The 12,060-nt window shown below is 34.5% G+C and overlaps 1 protein-coding gene across 1 annotated transcript in view; it reads right to left on the reverse strand.

The window, feature by feature from the left end:
- LOC141521570 (transient receptor potential cation channel subfamily M member 1-like) overlaps window positions 1–12,060 on the reverse strand; it is a 22,811-nt gene continuing 10,751 nt past the window's right edge. The window contains exon 4 of the mRNA XM_074234270.1: window positions 1–2,548. Coding sequence (XP_074090371.1) covers window positions 1,270–2,548 — 1,279 coding nt within the window. The 3' untranslated portion in view covers window positions 1–1,269. The remainder of the gene's footprint in view (window positions 2,549–12,060) is intronic.

Here is a 12,060-nt window from a genome sequence, read left to right on the forward strand (position 1 = left end):
GTTATAAAATAAATCTTTTTTTGCTGGCATTTTATACAATTTTAAAATACTCTTAGTGGTTTCTCTATGGAACTTAAAACTTTCTCTAAATCGTGAATAGGCAACCTCAGTCACCAGTGCTTTGAATGGCACCTAGGGGCAAATTTTAGATGCTTTCTACACTCCCCATATTACAATAAAGTTTACTTTTACATAGAGCTTTACAATTCACAAAGCATTCTCCTCACAGCCCCAGGTGCTAGGTAGTGAAAGTTTTATTTCCCAGATTTAATTAATTTAATTAATAATTCCTGGAAACTAAGTGACTTTCTGTTAGAATAGGGACTCAAATCTATATCTTCTGACACTGGGTTTCCCAAGCTTTAAGCACCTATATTTTCCTCCTTCCATATCCTATCTCCTTTTCGGCTATGATTTACTTTGTTCTATAACTGTCTAAGGAGCATTATGGCAGCAATGTTCACATTTTTACTCTTTAGCGCTATTAGTAGCTCACAGAAATAAGAACTTTGTTCTCTCCTGCATGTTTATTAGCTAATTTTTCTTGATTTATTGCTGTAATCTCTAATATGCTTCCCAGCATTCACATTGTGTTTTTTTTTATTTTTAGCTTAATTTAGTTCTGTTCTCCCTGAACAACATTAAGTTCATTAAGATGCATCCTAAACTGAACTCTTTGTGTTTATAATGACCTAGCCTACTCTTAAAATATGTGACAACACATCTTTATCTCTTTGCTGGAGTGGAGGTAGTTAATTTAGAGTGAAGGAACACCCTGATCTGAATCACTGGATTCAGTTGATGCTAGTTGTATTGAATGCTTTTTCTTTTTTTTTTTTTATTATTTGTTAATATTGATGATTTTCTGGGTGAGTGAATATATTAGAGATTGAAGGTGATATAAAAACAAAGCATGTCGGTAAGTTTTATTGAAGTATTACACCCCTGATTCAATAGAATATTGCTTTTAAGCTTGGATTAGTATTTTATTTAAAAGTAAATGAAAAATTAGGGGGAAGCTAGGTAGCACAATGGATAGAGCACTGGCCCTGGAGTCAGGAGAACCTGAATTCATATCTGCTCTCAGATTCTTACTAATTACCTAGTTATATGAGCTTGGGCAAGTCACTTAACCCCCATTGCCTTACAAAAAGAAAAAAAAAATGAAAAATTAGCCCTAAAAATTATGAACAAGTTTTCTTCAGAAAGTTATACTACATCACTTAACTAATCAAAATAGCACCTGCCATCTTTTTTTTTTTAATGTTTTTAACACTCAGTTTCTGTGGAGGCCTTCTCTTCTTTAGCCTTCTGTGCTTCTACTGTACTTCTAAACCCAACTACTAGGTTAGTTACACTGCTAGCATGCCCAGGTCTGTCCAGTTTTTCCTGAATGGTCTTGACAGTCCGAGAATGAGTATGTAAACTTTTTGACCGTACAGAAGGAAATCCACAAATTCTGTCTGGTTTCACAGACAATAAGTTTTCTGTTGTAGTCAAAGTTCTGCCAATGACGGCCAAAGAAGTATGAGAGACTTTGGGAACTGCTTCTTTAACATAACTTTCATCTTCTGTGTCCGTTAAGTGTTCTTTTTGTTCTGCTTGCATTGCAGCTTCAGATACAGTTAAAGGGAAATCTGTACTACGAGATCGAGAAATTTTCTTTTCAACTTGATATTTCCATCCTGTAGTCCACTGTTCAGTTGTAATAGGGCACACTTGATCCATTATTGAATTATAGTCTGTACTCCAGTTATTAATTCCACCAAATAGCTTTCTTTCATGAGAAAACACAAAACTTCTAGACTTCATAGTTGCCTTTAAAGTTTCATCAGGATAGTAACGTGTTACTTTTGTTTTTTCTAATGGGTAAGAAATAGCTCCTTCTAACTTTGTCCTTTCTACTTTTAACTGAATATTCTGAATATCTGATCTGGCCTGTCCATCCATAGCACCTGTTTGATTTAAGTCTTGGGAGACAGTTTGATCATTTTTTGAATTTCCCTGCTTGTCATCTTCTTCTGTGGAAACACCAATATTTGGACCAGAGTTTGGCAAAACATCTTGTATGTTATCTAATGTGATTTTACAGCAATCTTGTGTTGCTGATGTATTGTTGGATATCATCCGAAGGCTTCCCTGACGTTCTGGCACCAGATGAATCCTTGATTCTTGACCATCCTTCTCTTCCTTTAGTCGAAATGAACAGGTTTTTTTACGCAATCCAGGCCCAGGTGACAGAGGAATGACACTATCTTCATATACTAACTCTTCTCCATTAAAATGGTATCGAAACATGCCATATCCATCAGAACTGTTGACACTACTTTGTCTCAGGAGAAAAGTTACATCACATTCTGAAGATGCCCTGGAGCGTGTTGGAACCAATTCAGACTTATCAATTCCTGCAAGTTTTTCAAGAGCATTCACCATTCTACTTGATAGTTCTTCCAGTTGAGAGAGTCGGAGGTCCACAGTTTGTAGTGAAGCTTTCATAAAATGTTCTCTTTCATTTACTTCTTCTAATCTCATTGACATATTTTCAACTCTGTTGAGTAGAAAATAATGGATTGAACATATTAAAAGTCTAAAGAAGAAGTAACAATGAAATTTTTAGACTTTAAAAAATCATGAAACATTATTTAGTCTCCAAAGAAAAAAGTGTATGTTGTATGTGTGTGTGTGTGTGTGTGTGTGTGTATTGCATAGATACATGTATAAAACTAGGCAGTAATTATTCTAAGGTACAAATGTCAAATTAAAAAACAAAAAAGCCTATTTACAAAGTAAATTATTAAGTACCTACTGTGCTAAGTAAGCATTGATATTCAGATATTGATATTCAGATATTCAGATATTGATATTCAGAAAATAAAAAGCCAAAAGAAAGCCCCTGCCTTCAAGGAGTTTATAATCTAACAGACTGTTTCAGCAGTTAGGATTTTGATAACAAAATAAAATATAATAAAATCTTAATACTTTGAAATTCAGAGGACTTGGGAAATGTACTTTGAATTAATCAAATTTAGAGGATTATATTTTCTAATAAAAAATGAAATATTTAGTTAGCTGGGAAATTAAATCATTCACTATTGTGAATATATCAATAGTGACTTAATGAAGTTATATTCTATAACAAAAAGGGATCATAGTGTTTTATTGTTGTTTTCCCTTTATAACCACTGGTGATCACCTATAGAATTCTAATATCCTATAGTACATAGTTTAAACACCCACAGATATAAATCATAATGAGATATATTTAACTTCTTAATGAGCAAAGAAAATGTGCAGTACAAATTGTTTCTGTTCTGTTCCTGTAAAATCCAGGGACCACCAAGGCTGGAATTGACTTTTTTCAGTGGTCCAGAGTTGAAACCTCCTGAACAGGTAGGAGAATGACATCAAGAAGGAAGCCAAAGTGAAGGTTTAGGAGGACTGGGAATCAGTTTGGAAAGCAGAACTGAATATTCAGGTTGAAGTAAGGAGTGGGGGGAAAAGACATTAATTAGGTAGACATATTCATTAATAGGTTAACATTTACACAACATTTATTGTCTTATTCTACTTAAGCATTTTTATGTCTAATTACCTGAAACTGGATTCACCTTCCATCTATCTTTTTATTAGTTGAATGTAAAGATTCTTTGTAGGTAGTTAGACATGCTGATTTATAAGAGAGACCAGGACTGCAAATATATTCATATAAATATATGTGTGTATATATATATATATATATATATACACACACACACACACACACACACACACACATATGTCAAGAAGAGGATAATATAGCAAAGGAGATATGGAAAGAATAGTTTTAAAGGAAAGAGGGGAACCAGGGTAGCATAATATCTGTGAAGCCAAGAAAACACAAATTATTCCATGAGGAGGAGGTGTTCAGCATTTTCAAGAGCAGCAGAAATGTCAAGAAGAATGAGTAATGGGAAAAGACCACAAGATTTGATGATTAAAAGGTCACTGGCAATCTCATAGAAAGTAGTTTATCTAGACTAGTTGAGGCAGAAGCCAGATTGTATAGAGTTGAGAAGAAAGTGGGTGAAGTAATGGAGGAATCATTTCTAGACATTTCATCCATGAGGGTGATGGAACACTACCTTTGGACCCTAAAATTACAGTTTAGCACATGCTCATAGAGGCAATAGAAATGCCACTAACAAGAACAAAGATAAGTGAAGCAGATGGATTGGATCAAGTAATATTGAGAGAGAGAGAGAACACGAGAACTGTGCTGGAGGTAATACAATTATGAAAACATGGAGGGACCTATTTACAAAGTATCTATAGGGAGAGAAGACAGCAAAGGCATGGGGAAAAAATTGAGGACTTTATTATTCTCAAAAGGAATCAGAAACCATAAAATAAATATCAACCTATATTCCACTTACTCATCTATATAAAATCTTTATAAAATGCTAACAACAGAAATAATGTTGTTGAATGACATTTTGATAAGAAATATCAAATATGGCATTAATCAGCATGATATATGTCAAAGGTATTTGCCTTGTAATGAAGGAGATTCAATGAGGGTTTATCAAGTCCTTCAGATACTCCGTTTTTGAATGACATGATGATTGTAACAAGTCCCATAACATTACACAACATCCTGGAAAAGATCTGCAGTCATTGAAAGGAGTTTGGGCAGTCTATCCACATGAGAAAGATTAAGTGGATAAAGAATGTCTGTTGCACAGATTTTAACTTACATTTGGATGAGGACCCTATGGAACTTGTCAAACCATATATCTATTTAGAATAGACAATATAGAGAGACTTGAGTTGGGCTCTGAGTGCTAAAGGAAAATGATATGAGTCTAGATTGCTACTAGGAAATTATAGAATTCTTCCCATGAAAGTAAAAGCCCATCTTTTGAATGCTAATATTATATATCTATATAATTGCAAGACATAGAATACTACTAACTCCAACAAACTAAAAATGAGCTATCATAGAAGAGGTGTGATAAGTGTGAGCAAGCTATAACACATGATGAACTAGTGTCATCAAAGAATTATGACAGGAAAAGAAAATGAACTGGTAATGTAACAAAAATTGAGAGCTAGATGGAGAGTCAGAGTTCTTCATTGGTATCCTTAGGTATTGGGAAAATGTAAGAAACAAACCATATTGTATTCAACATGCCCCCTTACCCCTGCCCACCAGTAACAAACTTTTTGTTTCTTTTAGGTTTTTGCAAGGCAAACAGGGTTAAGTGGCTTGCCCAAGGCCACATAGCTAGGTAATTATTAAGTGTCTGAGGTCAGATTTGAACCCAGGTACTCCTGACTCCAGGGCCAGTGCTTTATCCACTACACCACCTAGCCACCCCCCCACCAGTAACAAACTTTTGAGAGAAAATAGGTGAGTCTTTTGAGGTGAGTAAGGATACTTAATGACAAACTATACCTTTGGAAAAAATGTAGACTCAGGGCAGCTGGGTGGTGCAGTGAATAGAGCACCACCCCTGGAGTTAGGAGGATGTGAGTTCAAAGTTGACCTCAGATATGTAATAATTACCTACCTGTGTACCCTTGGGCAAGTCACATAACTCCATTGTCTTGCCAACCCCCCTTCTCCCCCCAAATGAGAACACAGGTTCAGTTGAAAAGGTATTGAGTTCTTATTAAAATTAACCTGGATGATTAATTTCTGACCTTATATTAATAAGGACAGAAGTTTGCTTTTGTAGTAGATTGTTCAACTGAAATAATCTTCTCTCAGCTCTTCAGTCACTTAGTTCCTTCTAAGAAATGTAAAACTTCATGTCTATTTCCTCAATAAGAAGGAAAATCACAGTCTCCCTTTTTTTTCCTTAGACAGAGATATTTGTTTGACTTAATATTCTCTCCTGTCACTCAAGTTATTTCTTTTACTGTCTTTTCCAGGTTACCCTGAAAATAGCTTTAGATTGTATTTCAACTCTACTTGCATCCTATTTCAGGGCTACCCCATGGAGATACTTTTCTGGTTCTTGTGCTTGAGGGGCACCATTTCTGGCATGATCCACAGATTGGGACAATAGCAAAGGACCTGTGATGAACTGGCTCTAGCCCTAACTCAGTTAAGAGAGACCTATCACAAGAATGATGACAAGTAGTTGGATACAGGTGCTCAGGATACCATCTACTATAAGGTTTGTGGTCCGATAAATGACCAGTGGGAGGAAATATCCCCAGTGTGCAACAATGAAGAGAGAACTAATTCAGTTTGGAGTGAGAAGCTCTGCTACTCTCTATCTGTGTGACCTTGAGCAAGTTACCCTCAGCTACAAATGAAGTTATCTTTTGATTGTAGCTGTTTACATAATAATTTAATGATTGTTTTGTGTTAATATCAATGAGTCAGTCAATAAGCATTAATTAGGCACTTACTATGAATTAGGAACTAAAACAGTAATACAAAGAAAGGCAAAACAGTTTCATAGTGTTTTTATCCTCCTTTAATTTGATTTTACCTTAATGAGTGCTGGCTTTGGCAGTACATAAACTAAAATTGGAACAATATAGAGATTAGCCCCAATCAAGGATGACCTGCAATTCATGAACATTTTATTGTAGTGAAATGAGCCTTTATCAAAGCCATAGCTATCCAATTCTTAAATATTTGAAGAGAGAGATACACCAATCATTGTGACTGTAAGTGGTCTTTCCTCTGAACTACTAAAGTGTTTTGAGTAGGATTTTCTATCCCTTGTACTTTCTTTCCCTTCCCTTATAGTTACATTGACTTCATACCCTAAACTTCCTTCATCTAAACTAAGAGTCTTTTTTGAGAAAAGTATTAGGGAAATGTTTTTTTCCTAACCACAAAACACATGATTTCCCATGTGGCAGTCCTTTAGAACAATTCCTGAGGTCTAGTCTTCCCTGTTCTTTTAGATCAAAGAAAACCAGAAACAAATTAAAATTATGCACTTAACAATGCACAATTTCTCTTTTGAATTTAACTTTAAACTGTACTTTTTATTTATAAGTCAGTTTCCACTCTCTACTCTTTGTGTAATCTTCTACTGAAATCCTTAGACAGAATACTTCATAGTTGAATTTTGCAGAATATGTTTAAGTATTATTTACACAATCTACTTCAAAGTAATAACCATTGCTTTTACTTTCTGACTTCCTAAAGTGATTCAATGATTAACAGGTTGAGCTTTGGATTTTTTTCCATTTGAAAAAGGATATACCAACCTTTCTGGTGACCAATTTGGAACTATTCCCAAAGGGCTATAAAAAACCATGTATTCTTTGACCCAGCAATACCAAAGGCATTCCCCCCCAAAATGGAAAAGGACATATTTATACAAAAATATTTATAGCAGCTCTTTTTTGTAGTGGCTAAGAATTGGAAATCAAAGAGATGCTCATCAATTGGAGAATAGTTAAACACACTATGGTGTATGATTGTAATGGAATATTATTATGCTATAAAAATTATAAGCAAGATGATTTCAGCAAAACATGGAAATACTTAGAGGAACTGATGCTGAGTGAAGTGATCAGAATCAGCTGTACACAGAATCAGCAATCTTGTTCTAGTAAGAATTGTGAATGACTTAGCTATTCTCATCAATACAATAATCTAAGACAATTCCAAAGGACCAATGAAACACAGTATCTACATCCAGAGAAAGAACTGATTTTGATTGAATTCAGAATGAGGCACACTATTTTCCACTTATTTTTTTTATTGGAGTTGTCTTGTACAAAATGATTAATATGGATTACACATGAATAACCTATATCTTATTATTTACTGTCCCAGGGAGGGAGGAGGGGAAGGAGGGAGCAAGGAATAGAATTTGAAACTCAAAACTTTAAAAATGTTAAGAAAAAAATTTAAAAGAATATAGTCTTATATCTTGAGTCTGATAATATATAGTCATCACTTAATTTGACTTTTCTTTCTTTTTAATTCAAGGAGCTGAGAGATATTGCCTGACCTTGCCAACTAAAACAAGCTATCATATCTTCAGAATCAATTTAACATTTTATATCTGATTTTTTCAAAAGAACCTAAAGAATAATTTTCTATATTGAATTCTATCCCCTTAAGCATTATATTTTTGATGACTCCCCATAGGTTAAGAACTAAGTAGAACTACCACCTCACTTTTATATAAATCATTTATGATCTATCACTGTTCAATAATTTTTTATAACAACCAAGTAAGATGTGAAATTATCTTTTACCTATAGCCTGATCCACTTTTCTTCTGGTACTGAGTTTAAAAGTTTTAACTTTTATAATGTCTTTAGTAGAGAATTTCAGTAAGCCCTTCCATTTGAGTTAAATTCAGGTATATTGGTATGTAAAATCATGACAACATTTTCAGTAATTTCCAAGACTATATATAAACTAATTCAGTATTTTGATTTATATTTGCACTGTATCAGATCCAAATTCTATTCTCATGGTAGTAATTACTGCATGGATTTTCTAAGAGTATGAAGCTAAGAACTCTAGAGTCCTAAAGTAAACCTATTATTAAAACTTGTTTCATGTACAATCACCTTTTCATGTATCTTAATTCACCTGTGAGGCATTCTATAAATTATATGGAAACATTTCCTTAATGACAGGGTCAAATGTCAATATAAAATACCATACTATATTAGTAGACCTAGATGATACCTGAAGAAATCCATGCTTTTAGATCTCATGGCACTGTCTACTTGAGGTCTAAGACTATTTCCACCCTGCAATTATGTACCAGATTTGTAGACAGTGATGTCTCATCCACTCTAAAATACACAACCTGACTATTTTTGTTTCTTTCCATTTCCGGTTGTAGGGAATTGTCTCTCCAATTCTGTAATTGTAGTTTTCATTTCTTCAAAACTAAAAGAAGACTAATAGTAATGAAAAAAAGAATATAAGGTGAAGTCTGACCCATTGTGTTCTATTCAAGCTTGAATAGGGATAGATCCTTTTAACTACATTGCCCAAGACTGGGGGTGAGCTTGAAGTCAATGATATAATTTAAGTCATATCTCTCAACCCCCATTAGAATAGTCCTACCTTTCAGTGAAACATTGATTCTTCTCATTATTAACCAATGAGAGTTGATTGCTACCCTTAGGACACTCACTCTTCAAAGAGTATATTGACTTTGAGCAGGTTCCATCCTCTTTCTGTGTAAAAGCCACTTTGCTAATTAGTAGTTAATGGACAGAAGGAACAGAAGACCACCTCCTACATTTAGCAGGCCACTACGGTGGGAACTAGAGCCAATTGCAAAGAGTCTAGATACCTTCGAACCTCTTTAAGGGAACTAGAGAATCCTGGTAGGATGAAAAGGTGAAATCTGATTTACCTAGCCTTCTAGGCAGTGGAGTTCAGGGTCATCCATGTTGTATACATTCTCCTGCTTTTCAGACCTTTTCTCTCTTTCCAGCCATTGGCTTGGCCTCTTTAAGGATACGAAACATGAATTCTCTCTCCTTTCTAAAAATCTGTCTCTTCACAACGTTTCATCTTATCCTTTTTCAGAGGAAGAGATATTTTCCCCAAGGTTAACTATGCCCTAATGCCATTATTTTCTCCAAGTCCTTGCTCCTTAAGTTATAGCTTTTCTCCAGTGACTTTAATTTTTCACTCTTCACTAGATCCAGTGGTGTATCATATACCTACATATTTTACATATATAAGCACTATATATAAACATATAAAAACTATATATATATAGATGATATACATTTATTTTCATATATAATTTTCTATATATGTATATATAAAAATATAAAGACCCATCATACATATATACTATATGACAAATCCCTCTAATGAGGTATAGGAGTGTTTTCATAGCATTACCCTTAAAAATTATGACTCAAGCGATCCCCAAAGAATTACAACTCACAAACTGTCTCCAAGCCAAGCAAAGGGCATTTGTTTGGGGGTTGAGAGGTGTCATCCTCCTTAGGAGACTGCTCCCTAGGAGAGGGCAAGCTGAAAACTGGGGTGGAAAATAGGGGCTTCTATAAGACAAGAAGTGCTGTGTTTCTAACAGGATATGTTAATTTTGCCTTATAAGAGAAGTTTGTTGTGATGAGGGGGCCATGTAGACCCCTCAGGGTTACCCAGAATGCATATAGAAAAGTCCACTTAGGGGAGTATTAATGTATGATAATGATACTACAATTAGCTTGACTTCAACATAAGTTCAGCCAAAGGTCAGCAAAGAAAAGCAGTGCCCATGTGTTGCTCTAGGGAAAGTCCTTTTTTGTGATTTGTGGTCCAGGATTCCACATCCACATGCTGTAGTACTATTTTCTTATTAATTAGCCTAAGTAGGAGTTAGTTCAAGTGTATTTGCTATTCTATTCTAATGTGTACTGTGAGGGGGTGTTAGGGGGATGGTATATTCTTTTTAGCTGATCTCTGTGATATGTCTATGTCTTACCAGGTTGGTGTGGTAGGTGGTGTAGTTAGGTCAAGGTATACTTTTCTATTCTAGTGAGACTATGAATTAGTCAGGAAATTAAGTCTGGAGTATCAGCTAGGGTCTCATTACTTCATGGGACTTTATTTCTCCCTCTAAATAACATCCTATATTTCTTTTCCGTGTCAGGGTTTAATCTGCCAGTTTCCTTCCCTTTGTTCTAAATCAGAGAGCTAGAATTTAGAGGAAAAACTCCAGTGAAAAAGAATACAAGATCCCTGAGCAATCAGTTCACACCAAGCTTCCCAGAGTCAAAAGCCTTGCCATCAGAAATAGGCATCAAGAATTTGGAATAGATACGGACACAGTCTTCTTGTGGATTGGAAACTGATGTTGACCTTTTTCAGGTCTAGAGGGACCTGCTTTGATGAAAAGATGTTGAGGAGGAAACTGGAGATCTATGGCTTCAGATCTTCCTTAGACAAGTGGACTATGAGTTTTCCCTATTGATGATAGTTCTGGAAAGAAAAATAGTCTTCCTTTGAAGTTCTACATAAATCTTATTTATACTGTTCATTTGATAATTAATCATGTACTTCTCATGTTAACAAAATGTTAAGATTTTTTGTTGTTAGTTTCTTACACACTTACATTTTATCTCCTCAGTAAGACTTTAAACATCTTTTGAGTGGGGACCAGAGTTTATACTTCTTTGTGTCATCTTAAGAATACAAGAAACACTCAAGTGTGTTTTGGTTTAATTGGATTCTTCTCCTCTTCTTTTCTCCATCTTTACTCTCTCTTTTGTCTTCTATTCCCTCCCCTCCTGCTCCTCCTAATATCCTGAATTGCTCTTTCTTTTTCTTCAAAGTCAAAATTGTTTTTAGGGCAGAAGAGGTAGTCTCATTTGGTACATGAAAACCACTTCTGTCCTTTTTTTTGTCTCCCTCATCTCAAGATGATGATTTAGGAGAACCATTGACTTTATCCTTTCTGTCTGATAAGAGAGTTATTTTAAGCTGCAACAAATGCCAAGTGATTGATTGTTAATTGCACATTTTAGGGATTTATCTTGTAACTATACTAACTAGGTTTTTAGGTGAAACTACACTGGATAAGTTTAAATCCAGAAGTATAAAACAGTGATGCTCATTTAAAATGATTTAGTTTTAGTTCTCCTGCTTGAAGAAAAATAAAGACAATTTGCCACTGAGATTCTTATGCCTAAAGTTCTTTTGAATTTAAAGCTTCCATTTAAATATGAAACAGAAATTATGATTAATATTAATTTATTCCATTTTTTGATGAACACTAAATTTGTGCCATTTATAGATTTAACACCAAAATGTCTAGAACAATGTTTTTTACATGGTAGATGCTCAGGAAATACTTTTTGATTATTGTACTCTGTTCTTTGGAAGTTCCAAAAGTCAGAATGGTTTATATTCAAGAAGAAAAAGCCTTGAAGAAGAATACTTAAAAGTTTCTAAAGGCACAATGCAGTTTTGTCTTTGCTTATTTGGTTCAAGATTTCTTTGTTAAATCTTATTGAACTTCAGTGGAATGATAACCTAAAATTAAATTGCATTTTAATCTGATTTTGAGATGCTATTTTTGTTCTTTCATTCTAAGATTTCCTTCCAGCAGGTAA

This window comes from Macrotis lagotis, chromosome 4 (assembly GCF_037893015.1).
Source record: "Macrotis lagotis isolate mMagLag1 chromosome 4, bilby.v1.9.chrom.fasta, whole genome shotgun sequence".
NCBI classification, from domain to species: domain Eukaryota; kingdom Metazoa; phylum Chordata; class Mammalia; order Peramelemorphia; family Peramelidae; genus Macrotis; species Macrotis lagotis.